At 31.7% G+C, this 21,278-nt stretch overlaps 2 protein-coding genes across 4 annotated transcripts; both read right to left on the reverse strand.

Moving 5' to 3' along the window:
• Positions 1–10,336: 10,336 nt before the first annotated feature.
• On the reverse strand, positions 10,337–12,525 carry LOC105802346 (GDSL esterase/lipase At5g08460). 3 transcript variants are annotated; one of them, XM_052624448.1, is made up of 4 exons: positions 12,023–12,525; positions 11,390–11,517; positions 10,826–11,309; positions 10,337–10,710 (listed from the first exon to the last, which is right to left on the reverse strand). In XM_052624448.1, the coding sequence occupies exons 1-4, from the start codon at positions 12,264–12,266 to the stop codon at positions 10,490–10,492; spliced, it is 1,077 nt and encodes a 358-aa protein (XP_052480408.1). In that variant the 5' UTR covers positions 12,267–12,525; the 3' UTR covers positions 10,337–10,489. The 3 variants fall into 3 exon arrangements, with proteins under 3 accessions (XP_052480408.1, XP_012489387.1, XP_012489385.1); XM_012633933.2 differs by having other exon boundaries at positions 10,808–11,309; positions 12,047–12,522; XM_012633931.2 differs by having other exon boundaries at positions 10,808–11,309; positions 12,023–12,521.
• Positions 12,526–13,989: 1,464 nt separating this feature from the next.
• LOC105802345 (chloride channel protein CLC-c) lies at positions 13,990–19,948 on the reverse strand. Its single transcript, XM_012633930.2, has 8 exons — positions 19,748–19,948; positions 19,350–19,561; positions 18,749–18,949; positions 17,291–17,468; positions 16,770–17,032; positions 16,044–16,313; positions 14,599–15,727; positions 13,990–14,391 (listed from the first exon to the last, which is right to left on the reverse strand). The coding sequence occupies exons 2-8, from the start codon at positions 19,520–19,522 to the stop codon at positions 14,302–14,304; spliced, it is 2,304 nt and encodes a 767-aa protein (XP_012489384.1). The 5' UTR covers positions 19,523–19,561; positions 19,748–19,948; the 3' UTR covers positions 13,990–14,301.
• Positions 19,949–21,278: the final 1,330 nt, after the last annotated feature.

A 21,278-nucleotide genomic window follows, 5' to 3' on the forward strand; every position in this document is an offset into this window, starting at 1 on the left:
TATATGTTTTTTATTTTTATTTATTAAATTATTTGTAATTTTTATGATTGGGTTGGGTTAGATACTTGAGTTTGGATTGTGTTTAGGTGAATAGTGAACCTATTTATATATTATAATTTTATTTGTTAATTTTTTCAGTTTCGAACCGAATTAACCGTTAACCGAAAAATAAAAAATAATTAACCGACCCTCGAGCGAAAAAATTCGGCTAACCGACCGATTAATTGAATTCGGTCAGTTAGCCGAATTTTTTCGGTTTTACCCGAATTTTGCACATCCCAAGATGCAATATATTTAATCGAATTAAATTTTAAAATAATTTTGGTGTCTTTTTATTTTTATGTAATTTATTTTAAGTTTTTAAAAATGATTATACACAAAAAAAAAATTGAAGCAACTGATTAAAAAAGAATAATAACAGGCCAACCCCTAATCGGTGGGCCCCACCTAATCCCTCTTTATTCCGTCGTTTGGTTCAATGTATTGCTAATACGCGTGTAATCAATTACTTATCTAATCGGTGAAAACCACCGATTTGTAATACAGCCCTTTTGCTCAGTTTAGGTGCTGCATCGTTTACCCTCCCTGTTTTACCCTTCCGATTGGCTTCCCCATTGCGTCTCCTCTTCCTTTTTCTGCCCTCATCCTCTCCCGACGTTTCCCAATTTTTTCCCTTCCAGATTTCTACTTCTCCTTCTGGTACGGTACGCTTATTTTCTTCTCACATTTCTTTTCTCCATTTTCTTTTCTCCAGATTTCTGCTTCTTCTTCCAAATTTTTTCCCTGTTTTTCTTTTCTTTTCTTTTCTGTAAAATCGATTTTGATTTTGATTTTGATTTTGTTATGCTTTTGCTTGTGCTCAAATTTGGAATATTTCTTTTCTGTAATGTTTTCATCGCTTTATAGCTTTGTTAATGTACTATATTTCATAATTTTTTAGAACAAAAGTTCTTTTTTTGTTGTGTTCTTGAACAGATCCTTCAGAAAGCTAGTTCGGATCGAGCACGCCTTGACAAAGATGAGGATCGGGTCAAACATCTCTTGGAATCAAAGGTTTCTTTGTTTTCTTTTAAAAAGGGTTTTGGGATTTTAGAAGTAGTAAAAAGTTGTTGATGATTTTGATTTTATGCTAATAAATGGTTTTAAATTACAATTGCTAATGGGGTGGTAATTACTCTTGAGAAGAAATTGCCTTCAATCTTGGTTGATGAAACCTCTGTGAGTATATTATTTAGTACCATACACTCACACTTTCTATCTGCATTTGAATTTCTAGATTTTCCCATGTTACATCGACCTCGGTGTCAATATGACCTTGGGTATTGGGTTTACCAAAAATTAGGGAATGATTGAATGCACTCACTGCCTAGCGATAGAAACATGCAATGCTTGTACTTGCTTAATTACATTTAGTTTTTGTTTTGAGAAAATATGTGAGGCTCTATGTTATCATGTAAAAGATAACTGATAATTGACGATGCTTTAGTTTTCTTTTCCTAGTAGAATTAGTTAGTTCTTTTGAAGCAATTCAACTTTATAATGTATGAAGATTAAAAGCCTAGGGTATTCAATTTCTAGTTCCATGCTGATGATTTTTTGTTAATTACCACAAAATATGGACATTTGATGTCCGATTTCGAGTTCGAAAATACGATGTCGACACCAAATATTGGAGTTGTTTATGTGTTTCTTTTCATTCGCAATTATCCGAAAGCTCGGATATTTTGTTCTTTTAGTTGGAGATATATTGGATCTGATTAGCATGCATATTGCATTAAACTGCTTGAAAATCAAATCTGCAATTATCTCTGTGTTTCGCCAATGTCTTGAGCAAGTACCAGTTCATGTGCATCTATGACATTGTTGACTTACCAAACAGGGAGTTCAAAAGGAGCACCCTAAGTTACTAACTTCACGTTTCATAAGTTGGTCTATCGTAGAATACTCATTTTCTAAATATCGACTATCCAGTACATGACCATTTTTTGTTTCATGGAATTTATTCCTTTTTTAAAAAGCTTTCCTTCCTTTACTTTTTGTTCTATGCCTTGATTGATATATGAAGAATTCATTTACTCATATCCTATTTGTCAGAGAATTTTTTATTTATGATCTTGCTGTCTTGTTATGGTTTTTTTGTAAGGAAGCTCTGTAAGTTGTTAACCATGTAATATAGTTTTTTTATGGTTTATTATTTTGTCAGATCAAATCATGGTATTGTAGCTTTGGTCTGTTCTATTGATCAAAGTTAATATTTTGGCCTTAATATTTTTGCATTATCTCGGAGCTGAAAGTGGAATATGAGAAGGGAACTTCAAAGAAAAATGGCAATGTTGTAGATCACTATTTTTCACATGCCTTATGATCCATGGCCTTGCTGCTATGTTTTGAGTCCGTTTGAATTGGACCAAAAAAGTGGAAATGCTAAATTGTGCAATCCTCTTGCTTTGATGGTAAGTTTGATGTATCTTTCTTTTTCTTTGTAGTGGTGTAAGGCCTTTTGGTGTGTCTCTACTGGTTGCTGGATACGATGACAATGGTCCACAATTGTATCAGGTATTTCTCATAGATAATAGTTGATTATATTTCTCAAGACCAAAATTAATGGTCTTCTTAACTGCTCCATTTTTGGGCATTATTTTTGTATCTCTTTTATATTATATAATAGTTGATTATATTTCTCATAGATAATAGTTCATTTATTTTTTGCTTTATTTTTTTCCTTTGGAATTTCCTTTTTCCTGTCGTCTTTTTCTACCTCTTTAGCTGCTGCAAATTTTTAGGCTAAAGAGAGTGACACCTAGTAGCGCGCAAGTGACCAACACAGCCACGTCAGTAAAAATTTAACGCCGTTAGACTCATATACCAATATAGTGGACGAAAAAAAAAGTTTGAGTACCGATTTGAGACAAAAAATCATAAATATCAATATGAGAAAAATAAAAGAATTTAGCTACCAATTTTATATTTAACCCTAGAATTTATTTTGTAATTTTCAATTTTCAGATTAGGAAGCATAAAACTGGGCAAGTGGTTTTGGATTGGGCTGTCATGCGAGACTAAAGGTAGATCAATAAGTTTTGTGGTTTTTCGACTTGCCTGGAACACTTACATCTACATAAATGAACGGCCCATTCGCTGATGGAGTTTGTTTAGATTGATTTTTCATCTATACTATAATTTTTAAAACTTCGTATATTGACTTTTTGTAATGACTCAATTAGAAAATAATTAAAAATTTATTCAATAAAAAAAAGAATTAATTGCATTAAACATATTTAAACTCTCATTTTTAGTTTGTCCTCAAATTTTAAGAGATTCTAATTACATCCTTAAACTATCGATGCTATATTAATAGTGTCATTCCATTACTAAAATTGTTAAATGAGACGTTAGATCTTATGTGACATAATTTCAAAATGAATTTTTTTAAATGAATATTGTAAAAATTGGATGTTGTAGATATATGGATTTTGAGGTTTTCAAAGCTTTTACAAAAGCTATTGTTCACTCTTTCTTTCTTTTTTCGGTTTTACTTTATAATTAGTTTTTAATTTTAAGATTTATGTGACAACATTTTACTTTTCCTTAAACTTTTCATTTAAAATTATGTCAAATGAAATTTTACTTGTTGTTTGCTGGTTAAATTAATGGCTTTAATAATGAAAGAATCCAATTGATATAACATCGACAAGTTGGAGTAATTAAAATGTTACACAAGTTTGAGATCAATTTAGAATGAAAGTTATAATTTGAGGATGTCAAATGTAATTAACTCAAATAATAAATATCACACATAGTGAGAATTTGGACTTAACACGCTGTGGTCTCTAAAACCTCAACTTTATCATTTACGAAATAAAATTTATGTTTATTTATTTTGAGTTTATTTAATGATGGATTGTATTTATAAAACTTAGGGTGGGTTTGGATGGGCGATTGGGTCGGTGCGTTTAGTTTACTTTTTGTCTCACGCTACAGTGTCTAATCTCGCCGCCACCGCTATTTTTATACTAACCGCAGGTAAACGCACCGCCCATCCAAACTCACCCTTAATATATAATAAATTTGAAGCGATACACTAAAATAAACTGATATCTATACATACTAGCACCAATAAAAAATTAAACAACCTTTATTACAATAACAACTAGATGAATTAAACTAAGACTATATTAGTATTTTTAATTATATGTTTAGAGGAAAAAAGTAAAATCATTACAAAAATTATACTAATAAAACTTTATTTCATATAAACGCTTTACAAATGCAAATCTATGATATTTAAAAATTAAATTTTATTTAAGAGAAATATATATTATTAACAATTATAATATTTTTAATCTTGACAGTAAGGCCTTTGATTTTTTATATTAATAATTTTCTATTATTTTAAATACATTTTATAATTAAAATTAAATAAATACATCTTACGTGTATTGTTTTAATATTATATATATATATTATTTGAGCTCCTTTATGATAAATAAAATTTTACTTTTTAACTAACAAGTGGTTAGGTGTAGTAATAACACATATTATACTCTTAAGGGAAGGCTCAAGTTTAAACCTCAAAGATGTCGTCCACTTTTCTACTACTCCACCAAAAATATATTTATTTTCATATTAACATCTCAAACGAAGTTACACAAGTAAAATCATCAAAGGTGAATACCTATTTAAATCAATATTTTTACTATTAAATAGATTAATTTAATTTTATATTAATTAAATAATAATTTAAATTTAAATTGAATTAACATTTTTATTTTAAAAATACATAAAATATTATTTTTATTTATAGTTTAATTCAATAAAACATTTCATTTACTATACTATTAAAATTAATTAGTTTAATCTCCTTTTAAAATTTAAAATTTTATTTTATTTTTCCGGATTATCTTAAACAAAATCAACTCAAATAATTCATATTTAATAATTGTTTACAAAACTTAAAATTGTTTTGATTACATAACCTCGAATTTTCCATGCTAAGCTAAAAGTAAAATAAAAGTTATTTGCAATTAATTAAACTAATTGTTTGTTCTTCATTTTGGTAAAGAAGTTGTGAGAAAATTATGAGTTTTGTTTGAAATGGAAGATAAAATTAATTAATTTAATTAATCGATAGGAATTTTCTTTTCTTTTAGCTTAGAATGGAATATTCAAGATCATATTTTCATTAATAATGTTTGAAAATAATTTCAAAACATCAAAATAAATTAAATAAATTGTTGACATTTTATTACCTACCGATAATATCAACCAATTTGCTACTATAATTTTGAATCCTAATATTTAAAATTTATATTTCAAAACCCAAAATTAAAATTTTCGGCAACGAGATAAACAAGTACAGTTTGATAATTTTTGTGTACCATTTAGTTTTTACCCTTTTTTCACTTTAACCTCTCTCTTTTTTTTAACTCCAATCAAGACTTAAAAAAAATTTTTTTGAGTGACCAGACTGAAAATAACCTAAAAATTGGGTGACTGAAATGAAAGTTCAATAACATAATATGACGTATACAATTAACACATGAATAACTAAAATGAAATCATATTAAAAATTCGGCAACAAAATTTTAAAAAATTAATTTCGGACGACCAAAATGAAAGCACTCTAAACTTTATCCAATAATAAATGATAATTTTTAATAAAAAATAACTTTTATAAAAATTTAACATTATTTGATTTCTCTAATAATAATAAAAAAAACTAAATTAATTGAAAACAAATCTCTAACAAAATAAAAGCAACAGCTAGATACAAAATATAACATCAATCACTTCCATCAACGTGGGTTCAACTGTATTCAAGTACTTATTTTTCTATTTTATGAATCAAATAAAAATTATGAAACAAAATTGAAGTGTTGTCGCATACCAATTATCATACTGAACCCAAAGGGGCAAAAGGCTACGACAATACAGTCAAACACAGCTCCAAAGTCCAAAGCATCTAGGCGTGGACCCTCTAATTCATATCAACTTAAATACGATACATGCATAATTGAACAGATGTGCAAATGCTAAGCTACAAGCCATCAACTTGTCAAAAATCATGGCCAAAACAAACAAAATGGGTAATTGGATCCAATCATATATGAACTTTCCTGAACTGATTCTGTATTCTACTTATAATTATGCTGAAGTTATATTTGCGAACTCTCAAAAATCACTCGATTCAGAGCTTACCAAAGCTATTGCATTGCTTATCATGTCCAAATTTCTTTCATTTCAAGCTAACTTGAAAATTTTCAACTGGACACCACATTATGGCAAAAAAACGTTTCTCAAATGGCGATGATAGGTAGGTCTACCTGTTGAAGAAAATGTTGAACTAGCAACAAGAAGAAGATCAACAATGGGATAGAAATTTGGGCCAAAAGTATGGCCGTCTTTGAAATTATATATATATAATAGGGGTCGTTTGAAATCAGCAACGAGCAGCTAGAATCCATTTTTGTTCACATCTCTAAATCATTGTGAATGTTGAAAAAATATTACCCAACAAATTAATGGAGTAGGAAATTATAACATGTCAGTTCACTTTCTTTTAACTAATTTTAGAATTTCATTTGTTGGAACTGTTTTGATTTGCGAGTTATTCTCATGTTTTGCTGCGTTTCATTTTCACACTTTTGTATGCGTGATAGTGAGACCTGTAATTGGTAGTTTTTTTTATGGAGAATCATCACTATAAATACCATTTAGCATAAGGTTTCTAAGTATAAGAAAAAAAAAACAATTCTATTTCAAAGTTAAAGAATCTTATATACCATCTAGTGAAGTTTTCGAGTGCCTAGAAAATTTTAACGGTTTTCAATTTTTAGTTCAAATAAATTCGACGTTCTCGTCGGTGGTTTGACGTGCTAGATAGTGATGTTATAACATTCGGATTTTGACATTCAGTTTAAACAATGACCGTAGGTATTTATGTTCGATATTTTTCGTTGTTTTATATTGTAAACCGTTATTTATTAAAAAAGTTATAAAAAAAGTTATGTAGTATATTCGATTGAAAGTTGTCCAGTTAATTATTTAAAAAAACGAAAGGAAATAATTTAATTTTAAACTATTAAAAAAACATTATTATGATAAAAATTAATTTATTAAAAATAAATAAAAATATGCATTTGAGAAAATGAATATAAGATTAGCGTGGAGTGGGGTAAAAGTTAGGGGTAAGAAAGATGGGGCATTTAAGAGAGGCATGTGGGAATGGAATTAGATTATCTCTAATTAGTCCACCATTAGCGATGGATGATGACCCCCAACCCAGGGTGGACGGCGTCGCCAACAAGTAACCAGTTAGTCAACACTAAGGGTCTGTTTGATTGCCAGTAAAATATTTTCCGTAAAATGATTTCTGGAAAATATTTTACTTTTTGTAAAATGATTTCTTGGAAAATATTTTCGGTGTTTGATTGAATCTGTAAAATATTTTCTTTGCTTGGCAGATTTTTGAAAATATTTTTCGGAAAAGTTGTTTTACATATATTAATATATATTAATAAATTTTATATTTTAAATTATTTTACATATATTGCAATGATTTATTTATAATAATACTCAATTATTAAGCTACAATATTAATTATTATAAATTGAAAAAACTAATATCAAATAAATTATTTGTAATTGTGTTAAAAACCAAGTATTGAATAATTAAAAAATAAGTTCTTGGAAAATCGATAAATGTAAGCGTTTTCACCGAAATGAAGGAAGGAATGAAGGAGGCAATAGAGAGGAGAGCACGGAAAATGTCTTACGGAAATTGAAAGGGTAAGACATTTTCCCTAAAATGTAACTCATTTTCCCTTGTTTTGGAGTTCATTTTCCAAATGGAAAATGTTTTCCGTCAATCAAACGCTGGAAAAGTTGGAAATGATTTTCCGAAAAATCAATTCCGTCAATCAAACAGACCCTAAGTCACCCACGTTTTTCCTGCTTATATCATCTATCTTCCATGTTTTGGCCCACACCCCAAGGCTTGGTTGGTTTGTAATTTATAATAACATAAAACCACATACATATTTTTCTAAATATAAACGCCTAATTTCAATTTTTATTTGTTGGCTTGGCATTTGGCAATATCTTCTTTAATGTAAACGCCCCTTGGTAGGTTCACGTCATTTTAATTTAAAATGAGATAACATAAATACTTACTTTTTTTTAAGAAATTGTGATCATCAATAGAAATAATAAATAATAAGAATATAAAATTACAATAAATAAATTACTATAATTTGATACATAATGTCATGTTTATAAAATAATTTTAAAAAAGTTAAAAAGGCAAATGGGCACTAACTACAACATTAGAATAATTCAGAGGCGAATCTAGAGGGGCTGACAGAGGCCCTAGCCAGCCCTAAAGTAGAAAATTGTTATTTAAGCTATTTAGAAATTTTTAAAATTTTAAATTAGTAAAGGTAAAATTACACTTTGCCCTTTTGAAATTATAAAAATTTGATTTAATCTTTTAAAAATTATAAAGATATATACTATTAAAAATTAAAATTTTATTTTGGCCCTTTACAAAATTTTCTGACTTCACCCCTGGAAGAATCTAGAGAAAAATAAAAAAAAATGTGTCAACTTAATCAAACTATTTATGTTTGTATCATATAGTTGTCCATAAATATCGTAATAAATCTCATATATATATATATATATCAAAACATAAGTAAAAATGAAAACACATTTACTTTTAAACAACACATTATAAAAATGATAATATGAATTTAAATTTAAAACAAAATAAAAATGACGAAGAATAATGTTGAAAAAGTCATGAAAAATAATGAGCCGAAGGTCCACGGCCCGGCTGCCGAAACAAAATTTAATCTAAAAAAAATTGACGGCTAGGGTTTTTCACCACGAATAAATATTTTTCTAAATACATACTTCGTTTATAGGCCTAGTTGGCAATATATGTGTATCGTCGCTCACATCAATTTCAGTGACGGGTGTGTTTCCATGAAATTGATCTCATCCGAACAATCCGGCGCTAGCTGGGAATGAAGGAGCCATCTTCACTTTGACTTTGTTTTATGGTTTCCCCTTCCACACGTATACCCATATATTTTTCTTACTAACGCTTGAGTCTCTTTGATCTTCTATCTCCTCCCTCCTCCCCACCCCATAATTTCTTAACTTGTTTTTACTGGGGATCGGATCGTAATGGTCTCCGAAGATTTTAGCTTCCCGAAAATCACCAACCCTTTGCCTCAATTCACGTCTTTACCATCGTTATGGCGTGTAACTTCCTTGGTATATCCCGAATATGGAGATAATAATGAAGAAGAGGAAGAACCGATGAGAAGGAAGAACTTGTCCGTCTCCTGCTTATCATCGGAAAGTGAAGCGAACAAGAGAGACGGTGAAGACAGGGAGAAAATGGACATGCTGTGGGAGGAATTCAACGAAGAACTCAAACGTGCCTCTTCTTTGCGCAGCCGGAAAGAGGTGAAGGAGGCCATGAACAGTGGGACGGGGATGATGATTTACCCCAAGAAACAGAGTAAGATCAGCTTGTTGGCGGTGATGAAGACCTTGAAGATCAAGATCTTTTACCTTGGCAACTTGGTTTTAAAGAACTAAGTAAACCCCTCATCATTATAAACAGGGTTTTAGTTAATGTTTCGCTTGTCGAGTAAAGGGAGGAGAGGACTTGCTCTATCTTCAAAAACTTAACCTGGGCTGGGTTTCATTCGTATCAAGTGATTCTTCCTTGGTGATTAAGCTCCTCATCATTATGCTTGTAATTCGCCTCGAAAGCGAGCTGTATATGTATATTAGAAATTTTACATATATATGCATGTATAACTATACTAAGTGTTGGTTTGGATATAGAACTAACCTCTTCATTATTATTGTTCCCGATTGAAAGAATATTTGTTTTGATCACTTGAGTTTCATGCTCCAGGCTTAAGACTGTTGGTGTATGCATGCTAATTAAGATTTAATCAGATCAATTAGAATATACATGTTATATCAAATAGTGTTATTATGAACCAACTTAATTTTTCTCTATCAATATATTTGATTCTACTCATGTTTTTCTTCTAACTAGTCATTACGTCGAATATTTTAGAGTCTAAATAGGAGAAAAGTTACATATGAATTATTTATTTTATTCACATTCTCAAAATCGAGACTTGTTTAATGGATATTGAAATTCTTATCATTCAATTTGATAAACATAGATATATAAAAGTATTAAATGAATAAATTAAACCTTGTAAGACACAACAACATAAAATATATATGTAAGGTATTTGTATATATATGATTTTTAGTATATGTATTAATTAATACAATATCAAAAATATAAAATTGATATTATATAGTATTATAAGGAGTGCCATAATTATTTTAAAAATTGTGCAGTTTACCAAAATTTCCATATTCCACTATCCTTATTCACCCAAAAAAAGAAAAAAAGAAACTCTTGGTTTGAAGCAGCTGGGATATTGCAATCCCTAGAGTTGAGCCATTTGCTTAACATTGATGGGATAGCATGCAGATTGAGGGCCTGAATATGCCTTTTGAGCTATAATCTTATTGAAAGCTTGGGTTGGATGGTAAGCATCCCAAAACACGTATTCGTCCCTATTCGTGCATGGGATTGAAAATGGAAGACACGTTATTTGCCCTTTGTTTCTTCCAACCCCACAACACCCTTTATCCACCACTTTAAATCCTGCAATAATTAAAATAATATCTGATTTAAACTAAAATTTTTATATAAGATTAAACAAATTTGTGTAGGAAGAAAGAAACAATTAATTAATGTTTACCGTAAGTAGCCGGATTACCCAATATGTCATTGAAGGCTCCATATGTATTGCCATAAACAAAAATAGCCTCGGTGTAGTTACCATGATTCAACTGATCAACAAGATTCTTAAGCCGCCGGTTGAAAATTTCCACCATATCGTTCACAGCCGACACACACTTCCCCGGCGGCGCAAAGCCTTTGGCCAGCTGGTTTGGAATGCAACCGAGTGGTCCAATGGCCGCCAACAAAAACTTTCTGAGCCCCAAGTTGTATAGTGCCATTATTTGAGCATCATAGTCATTTATTAGATGTTCAGCGAAAGCTTCGGGAGTGTAAGTGGAGCTTGAGGAATAAATAGAGGGCATGAGATAATTATTGATGTAGTCATTGCTGCCGATGTTGATGACAACTAAAGACTTGGCCAAATATTGGTTCAGTGTGTCCTGCTCCATTTGGTTTCTAAGCTGGTTCAATGTGCTTTTGAAATTCTCTACCTGTTGCCTTAAGCTGAACCTGTCCCCCTGCATGGTCATTATTTCCTTTCGTTTAAAGGGGAAAAAAGAGAATCAAGCTTTGAACTTATTAGATTAGAAATTATTACTAGATTTAGGCCACTTTCATCAAGGATCCCGGCTGCTGCTGAAGCATAGTTTACTCCGACCCAAATGCCTTGTTGGCCGGTGAAAGTTACGGTGAAGGCTGGAAGAAGTGGAAGGCCTAGCAAATCCCCTGCAAAATGGTTTTAGCAGAGATATGGATGACAATGGGACAGCTATTTGAATGCATACATCTTAATTAAGAGCATTTGGATTGATTAATTACATCGAAATAAATATAAGATTTTCGTGATCAAACTCGTAAATTAGATCATTTCTTTGACTATAATTATCAAATTACATTTAAAACTTATGAATTGTGTAAGATTTACCACCCATAAACGATTCTCCATTTACACATAAGTGTTTATAAATTACTTTTTGGAAGTACCAAAATAGTAAATACCCCAAAGTTGAGAAACATTAGAGGTCTCATTTTATGCACCAATTTGTATGTTTTTTAAATTTCAAATACCAAATAAATTAACTCTTAACAGTTCTATTTCATATTATTTTATGTAGTCTTTTATTAACAAAGGGAAGAGGAACTATAATTATCATGATAGCTTAACAATAATGAGTTTGAATATCACTAAAAAACCATACAAAAGAGAGATTATGTAGAAAAGAATGAGTACCAAGGAGATCAATGATGGTTTTACCGTTGGTGAACCTCCCCGTTGGACCCCCCTGATGAAAATCAATACCATAGGGAGGATAATTGGATTTTGCCAATGAACTTAAGCCGTTATTGTTCCCATTATCCACCAAGGAATCCCCCATCACAAACATCGCCGGAAACTGGCCATCACACACTGAGATTGCCACCACCAAATTGAAGGCCAAGCTCAGCCACACCAAGGCCCAGCTCATCCTTTCCATCTCTGGGTTTTATATATTTCTCCAGTGCAGCAATTGTGTGAATATAAAGATAATTCAGCGGTGAATGAGATGGAGACGATGATGCTGATTGTGTTTTAAAAGTTAAAACGGCTTTTGAATCAGCAATGATCCATTGAGAAAAGAAAAAAGAGAGAGATGATGATGATGCTCATTTATCGACTCCTTTGCAGTTTTCCAGCAGTTTCTTGTCCTTTTGTCGAATCCTTTATGGCTTGCTCAGTCGGTTAGTTGAGGCTGTTTTCGGAGAGCGTTTCTATTCATCTTTTCCAGCTTCTCCATTTTTTTTATATCTAACTTTATTATCATCAAATCATATTTTATATCTATACATATATATATATATATATATATGCTTACATAATAATAAGTAGACTAAGTTTTAGCACAGTTGACATTAATATTGTAATCAATACAGAAATATATTAATTCGAATACACTTATCTTTCTATTTAAGTGTGGAATAAAATTACTACGTATAAGTAGTTCTAGAAATTGTATAAATAAAAAAATTTTACATATTAGAAACCCAGGATGTGATTGATGTTTGAATCAAATTGGATTGGTTGAATAGCGAACCGGTACGGATCGAATAAACCGGCTAAAAAATTGGTTGAACCTATAATTGAATTGAGTTTTTTTTAAATAATTTTTAATTGGAAAGGTCGGACTGACAAATTGATCACTTGATCGGTTCAGCATTGGTCCGACTCAAAAAAATTTGTATGAGATCGAATTGCATATATATTGTATGTTGTAATGTGCGTCCACAATAATTTGCAGAGTGATACGTGAGTTGTAAAAAAAAAAAGAAACAAATTTGCTTGCGTCAAAATTGTTGAGAATATTTTATTTATTTGACCAATAAATAAGGAGTGTTTTTATATAATATTAGGGATACAGGATGGGAATAACATGGTTTGAACCCGTGTCAAACAAGTGTTTGATAAGAGTTTTAATCACCGCGGTATTCAAGTCAAGACACAAATAAATAAGGAGTTAATCCTTCTTTTTTAAATTCTAGATATAACTAATATACAATTACAAATATAAATAATACACATTTAAATACCTATATCAATAAAATTTGGAATGAAAACTCACTTGATAAAACTGGAACTTGGGATTTCAAAGTTCTCACAAGCTAAATAAAACTACTTTCAAAAAGTAAATCAAATAAGGATACTTGTAATTATAGATTTTCAAGACCTCACTAAAATTACTAAATTATGGTACATTCTAAATAAAGTTTTAGTTCAAATTTATTAATTTATGTAAAAATATTTTAAAAGATAATAATTTTAATCTTTTCCCAACTATGTTTGTGTTAAGTATATTCATAAAACTTTTAAAACTTGATTCAATATATTTTATATATTTTTGGTGCATAGTATATTTTATATTAAGTCATTAGTACCTCTTTAGAATTTAATATTAATAATGATCCAATGCATTTTCTTGCAAAAACAGAAGAGAAAAGCACAACAAATACACCTAACAGATCAATTCTGAAGCCCAACTCCAATGTTGCATAAAGTTCGATTGTTTGAAAATTCTAAAAGTTTAGATTAATATAACATCGATTATACATTAAAAATTATCCTCTTCACCGACACTAAAACTTGTTAAACTCCATGGATAAATGTTTGTAGAACGGTGTATCTTTCGAACATATTCCAAAATAAATAAATCTTATCAAAAGAGATTAAAAAAAAACAGCCTATTTATTCCAACCCCTCCTTCGTTTTGTACATTCTGTATCAACAAATTTCAAGGCAACTTAGTTTAATTGCTGCCACAAAACTCTGTAGTATGTATAAACCACACATGCTCAAACAGGGGAGAAGAAATGAAGATAATATAAATAAACACTTTTTTAAGAGGGGGGAAGTGTTCGGGCTTAATGCATGTCTCTCTGAAAAATATCCACAGAATGTCTCTTCAACAAGTTCCATAATGGCCATGGATGCCATCTTACATAGGAACCAAACATACACCAACCATAGCTCATTAATCCTCATTTCCGAAGCCTGATGTGAGGGTACAGTCCCAATATATGCTCCGGCAGGAAGTCGTGCCGGGTCAGAATTCCAACAATTGGAGGCCTCTGCATTTATCAGATAAATAGCGGAAAGTTAAGACGAAATTGCCTGCATGTATATATATATAAGAGGTAAAATTGGCTAACTAACTAGTTCTAGTTGTTGACACTCCGAATTCCACGAAGGAAGCTTTTCATTCTTACCAAAATGTATTATTTGAAGCAAAAATGCTGACATGCACCAAAAACATATAGAGAGCAAGAGAGACTTACCCCCTGACTCTTTGGTACCACACACATGTGCCGGAGACCTAGCTGACGGAAGAGAACTGCAGCTTTGGCAAGTGACATGGTCTCAACCACTGTGTACGGTGATGTATTGGTGATTGGATGGAGATCAACATACATGTCCATTTCCTCGTCTTTGATATCAAGATCCTCTAGTTTGACTCCCTTTCCTGACCCTGCCTTGGCGAAGTCAAATTTGGAGATTCTATGTACTACCTCATCTCCTGAAAGTACCCTATCCCTTGAAAATATCTTTCCTTTAAGTAAAACAAGTAAATGAGACCTTAGAACAAGCCCACACAACTCCGGAGCATCTGCAAAAGGTGGTTCATCAATAACAGGGAACCCATTATGCCCTGTAGTTTTCAAAGCATGTAATATGTTTCCGACCTTCTCAACACCAGAAAAGGTGATTAAAGGACCAGAAACAACATCTCGAGCAACTAAATGTTTCATGTACGGTTCTGCATGAGCCTCCATGTATGGCAATCCTTTTAGTTTTACTATTTGGTCATAGACCCCATGGTTGAACATATCACCCACAGTTTTCGAGATAAGGAGAACCAGCATGACAAGTGGAAGCAGCAACAGATCATTAGTGAGCTCAAGCAGTATAACACACAAGGAAACTGTCATTCTCATAGTGCCACCAAGAAAAGAAGCTGCCCCAAGGAGGGCAAACAGACCAACATCGAGTTTAGTGATCGGATCAAATAGTCTACCAATAAGGCGGCCATAGCCAGCTCCAGCCAATATGACAGGAATGAAGAGCCCAGAGGGTATAGCTATCCCATAAGTGATAACACCAAGGCAGTAAATAGCAATGAAGAAAATGAAAAGGGAGGAGATATGAAATTCTTTCGTAGTACTGGTACTCAATAGGTTACGGATAGCATCATCATTAGTATTTAGAAAGAGGGAGGCCAGATCATTGTAATGATTTGGTGGACATTGAAAGCTTTTATAGTTTCCAGATAGATCAGTGTTGGGGCAGCTTTCAGTCGTGTCAATGGGGCAAGGGATGCATGTAGCAAACCATGGCAATCCATAGGAACAGATTGATGTTAACAGGGAGATGGTGACAACAAGTAGGATCTTAACAGCAGGTCCTTTTCTGCAAACAGGTGAACAACTTAGGCTATAGGATTCATCAAATGTAGCACAAAGGTAAATTTTTATTCACTAGAAACTGCTACTGTAGAACCTTTACCAGTGTTTTAATCAAATTAAATAGTATAGGGCTGTCACATGAGGGACAACAGAAATTTGCCTTTTTTTTTTTTTTTTTTTTAAATTAGAAGAGAAGCAAACTAGTTATTACTAGTAAGCATATATTATTGATGTTGTCATGTTACTGATAATAATAGTATTATCAAACTACTTATGCTTGAGTACACCAGGAACTATGATAGATTGATTGCAGTACATACTCATTAATGATGCTGTAAGTGCGAAGGACCTTATCCACAAGATAGTTATATAAGCTTCCAAAAATGCCTCCAATAACTCCTAGAAGTATCACAGCAAGAATATCTGGCACGCTATATGCCACTTTGGCCGCACTGACATCATACATAATTAGTCCTCCTTCCCCAAACAAACCACAAGTTCCAGTAGAGCATAACTGTATGAAAGCTCTCAAAACTATAGCAACTACTGCTGTTGTGAAAAAGGTTCTCCAAAGAAGTGCACTCCTCCACCTATGGATAAGAAAAGGAAAAACACACATCATGATAGGACATGTATATAATGTACTCAACATGAAATGCAACGTGTTCAACTAAGCATCAAGAAATAAGAATGAAATCACTAAATATTCAAGTAACATTTCAGTCGATCATTGTGATTCACACACTTCTGATTTTCTATGTAAACATGCAATCTAATACCAGGCTTCCAAACAATTATGCAGAATGACTGCTTCATTTAGTAGAGATATCAAGTGTTTGAAGTCTTGCAAGTTGAATAAATAAAACTAGAAAAAGTTACACAGCATGAATAGCACGGAAAACAATCTTCTCAGTAATGTTATTAATTATCTTTCATGCCATATGTAAAAATCTACCAGCATTATGAGAGTCTGCAAGAGAAAACAAGGGAAAAGAGAGGAGAAGCTGTAACAAAAAATACTCATTTGTCAGAGAAATAGGGGTTACCATGATGCTGCCTCTTCAAGGGCAAAGAGTACACCGCCAACTGGAGCACGAAAGGCGGAAGCCACACCAGCAGCAGCTCCACAAGTTATCAGGTCCCGCCTATCACGATCATTTTTGAAATATCTAAGCCATCTCCAAGTCAAATGGTATTTTCGCGAACCTCCTTGTCCAATTAAAGAAGCTATGCAAGCACCTGTATGAACCATAGGCCCTTCTTTGCCAACAACAAATCCAGCAGATACACAAAGAATCGAACCAAAAATCTGCCAGATATGCAATAAGAAATGAAATTATATTAAAAGAACATACAGAAAACAGGTTCAACTTCAATCAATAAACATAAATATTAAAGATGTGTGTCCCTGCAATCCAAGACTATGTTCACATGAGTAGTAAACAATTCAGTAGTCATTGGTATATACAAAAGTTGCAAACCAGTATCAAAAGCACAGGAGGCAATGGTAAAGATAAAAGGCAAAAGAAGCTTGCTAAATATTGTTTAAACTACCAATGCCATTCACCTTTACAAAGAGAGTACTTGGAGCCAGTATCGAATGAGCATCCACGCCATTGAGATAGGCTTTCACTTCAGGAATACCAGAACCTGCTGCTGCTGGAGCAATATAAGCACAAAGAGCTGCAGCTGCTGCTGCCAGAGCTAAATTGCAACTAGCTAAAGCTGCAAAAGCCTTGTAGTATCTGCACTGGATCATTATATGTCTTAGTTATCATGTGGGACTGTCAAGTAAATCCCACCTAAAAGTCTAACACTAACCACATTAGACCCGTACTAAAATGATCAAACTGTAAGTTTTCAATAAGTTGATCACACTTGAAAATATAAAAATGCAGATCAATCTGAAATAATTGCTAGAAATTAAATATTATTATGCAATTTATGAATTTGTAGTCAAGAAGAAAATTAGAAAATAGTGGACATGCGAAGCAACCATGCTATTCTATGTTTGGCTAAATCCATTTTCAACTACTACATCCCAACTAGTTTTCCATCATTGAAACTACTTACAGCCAGATCTTCAAGCACATGCATCAGCACTAGTGCTGTAGTGGCTGCTAAACCCATTCTTACTCCAGCTGATAACCACTTTAACATGAACCATCAATGAAATTATGAAACCAATTTGTAATTACCTTTAACCACCAATCTCTGCTAATGACCAACCATTCCTGATGCCCATTATCTCAAAACCAAATAATTTTGATAGTGCCACAATATTAGCTAGATTCTCTCGTATCTTATATATATCAACAATGTACATGAAATGCCTGCCTTGAAAGAAAAAGCATTCATGAAGTCCATTAATTCTTCTTAGTCTTGTTATATGGAGGAAACTTTTTCCCCCTTTTTCCTCTTCTTTTTCAATCTTAAAGATGATGTTCAATTATCCTCTTCCAATGATAGAACCACAAATATTTTCGAAATTTGACTTACATGAAAAACCGAAATATGTTGAGCTTTAGAACACTGATAAATAACTAAACTAGTCCGGTGGTTTAACTATAAACTGGAAAAAGTAAAAACTACTAACATCTAATTAGAGGTTTCAAGACCATATGAAGATTTCATCATACATATTCAAGGCAGTTCCAGTGGTCAAATAATAACAAGTTTAGCATTTTCTGATATTTAAGAACATATGAGGATGTCATCATACATATGCAAGGTGGTGATGTGCAAGAAAAACCAAAATATGCAAAACTAGAAGTTAAGGAGTAGTTTTGGATCACTTTGGTCATTTGCAGATCTAAATTTGCCTGACAGAAAAATGTAAAGACTCTAATTGTCCAAGTAGAAAGCATTACGGGCTGTGAATGGATCAATGATCTGTATTCCCCAGAAAGCGAGAAAGCAGAACAAAATTACAAGATAGCATAAGCAATTCACAAAAATGGCTAAGGAATCAAGGCTTATAACTTAGAAAAATTTAGAAGTTGCACCAATAGTAAAGCTGGCTTACTTGTGCTCGAGCATGAGTTTCGTGGTCATTAGCAGCTTGAACCCAGAAATATTCTCAACTGCTATATTGTTAAAGATCCCAACAAGTCCAGTGCCGAGGCCTATAATCAGTGCAAATGCCCATTTAAGCAGAACATACTGAAATATTTGGATCGTCCTCCTTGATCTCCAATCCTGCTTGAATAATTCATTTTCTATAATCCTGTTCAAACAAATATATATATATAAAACAAAGGTTGGTAGCTAAGACTAATTATTCAACAACAATTTAAACATAACTAATCCATAAAAAAGTAGTAATTACACATTTTTTAAGAATATTAATGTCTGGAGTAGTAGCAATCAATACCAACACATAAACACACACACACAATTGAACAAGTAGCAAAGACAACAATCATAGTTGATCTTTTCATCACGGTACTTGAGGCTGCTATAAATCAAAGCATGTCACTCTCTTACAACAGATTGCATCACTATTAGCATAGCTGACCGTTGATTACAAAAAAAAAAAAAAAGCAACAAAGAAACACAATCCGAGCGCGTATAGCAAGAGAGATACTACAGCGCTTAGATCATAAAGCTGAGGACTTAGAGCTTACTCATAATCAAGGCTCTCAACGGGACAAGCATTGGCACCCACAATAGCGATCTGGGAGGTGGTGTTGTATCTCTTAGTCAACAGGGGTTGACTATAGATCCTATCCTCCATGTCCTTCCCGTAGTAGCATTCAATATCACCTTCCTCATTCGCTACTTTATTTTCTTGGTCCATCACTATTATTTAACAAACACTTCTCTTTTCTTATTTTACCTGCACTCCAATCATGAAAATGGTAATATATATATATATACTCATTCCAGAACTCAATTTTCAAAACCCAATCCCCAAAAGAAACACCCGAGTCATTTCTCATATCTGGGCTTTCAAAAAAAGCTCATCATACATGAGATACTAACACAGAAAACATAAAGAAAAGAGAGGGGGATAAAAACATACCCTTTCTTTTCCTAGTCCTTGACGGGTGGAAAAGAAACACAGATTTGTTCAGTGAATCCTGAGAGCAGGGTTTAATTGTTGTACTTTGCAGAGAAAAGGAGAGGCCAAAATCCAGAAATGAAGCAATACAACCAAAAAAAAAAATGAAAAAAGAGTTGAACTGACAAAATCCTATATGATTGGATTGGGATTAAGATAAAAAAAAAGTACTTCAAACAATATTCACATAAATAAAAATTGACGCACCCGATTCTTTACTTGTAAATCAACACCACATGTACCATCCATGCTTAATGGTTTTCTTTCTTTATATTTTTTAATAATAATCAATTTTATATTAGTAATTAAAAATATAATTATAATTTACAAATCAATTCTATTACTTTAAAATAATTTTTAATTAAACTAATAAATACCAATATTAAGGCATTTTGTCTTTTTGTTATTTTTGTCTAAGAAGAGATTATTCATAAATAGTTTAGTTCTTTCTTTTTTAAGCACAAATACTTTATTTTCATTTATAATTTAATTGTTAAACTTTTTGTAAATATTATTTTAATAGTAATTTCATTCGCTCAGTGTGATAACATTTAATTGATTATTAATTAAGTTGTAATGGTATTTTTTCTAAGAGATGGTAAAATTAATAAGGTAATAAAGCTTAATATGGTATATATGAAATTTAATATTGAACATATCATATATGGCTGTTTATAGAAAGAAATAGGAGTTGTTAATTTTTTGACTTGTTATGCATTATTATTGGATTCACATGCGAGGTGGGAATATAGATAGGTGTCATCAATCAAATGATAAAAGGTGGAAATTGATAAATAAATAAACAGAAAATTAAACCTATGAAGCTTTAAAGAGAAAATTGAACGATAGGATAAATATAATTTGAGTCTGACTGGATGTTTCTTTTTAAGGTTTAATGATAAATTTGACCATTAATGTTGGCATGTTTTGTCAAAATGATCCTACTTGTATTTTTAGTCTTATTTGGCCATCAACTTTTGATTTTTTTCAAATTGTTTTTCTAACATATTTTATGAATAAATTTAAGGTTTCAATTTTTCTTTTCTTTTTTCAAAAGGTTTAAATCTTTTATACGTTTATTTATTGAGAGGTTTTTTACTGAGTTATATTTTTTAGATAATTATGTTTATTTTCTTTAAATTAAGAGTTATTTTTAATTCCATGTATTATTTATATTATTTTTCACAAACTCAAGGATTTAAATATAATTATTTATAATTACATAAAATAATATATTTGGGTAACTATCGTAATTATGGGTCACAATAAATTAGGTGTAATTGGAACACTCTAATTATATTTTCTGATTTTTGGGAGAGAGTGTGAAAATCGAAGTAATTACATAGATAATTATACTCAAATCTAATTTTAAAAAATAAAATTATTTAGTACAACACTAGTGGAGTTTTTAGACTCCACAAGCAGGTGTAGGGAGTTGACAAGTGTCCTACAATAGTATAGTAAAAAAAGAGACATGTCAATTTTTTTTAAA

The sequence above is a fragment of the Gossypium raimondii genome, chromosome 11, assembly GCF_025698545.1.
Source record: "Gossypium raimondii isolate GPD5lz chromosome 11, ASM2569854v1, whole genome shotgun sequence".
NCBI lineage: Eukaryota > Viridiplantae > Streptophyta > Magnoliopsida > Malvales > Malvaceae > Gossypium > Gossypium raimondii.

What these genes read in the sequence shown, in the direction of transcription:
- LOC105802345 (XM_012633930.2), bottom strand. Translation starts at nt 19,522, where the DNA reads ATGGACCAAGAAAATAAAGTAGCGAATGAGGAAGGTGATATTGAATGC. An exon ending in CAAGTACTCTCTTTGTAAAG is followed by an intron (nt 17,033 to 17,290) that starts GTGAATGGCATT and finishes CATATCTGGCAG; the next exon opens with ATTTTTGGTTCGATTCTTTG. An exon ending in TGGTACCAAAGAGTCAGGGG is followed by an intron (nt 14,392 to 14,598) that starts GTAAGTCTCTCT and finishes TGATAAATGCAG; the next exon opens with AGGCCTCCAATTGTTGGAAT.
- LOC105802346 (XM_012633931.2), bottom strand. Translation starts at nt 12,266, where the DNA reads ATGGAAAGGATGAGCTGGGCCTTGGTGTGGCTGAGCTTGGCCTTCAAT. An exon ending in AACCATCATTGATCTCCTTG is followed by an intron (nt 11,518 to 12,022) that starts GTACTCATTCTT and finishes ACCATTTTGCAG; the next exon opens with GGGATTTGCTAGGCCTTCCA. An exon ending in ATGAAAGTGGCCTAAATCTA is followed by an intron (nt 11,310 to 11,389) that starts GTAATAATTTCT and finishes ATGACCATGCAG; the next exon opens with GGGGACAGGTTCAGCTTAAG.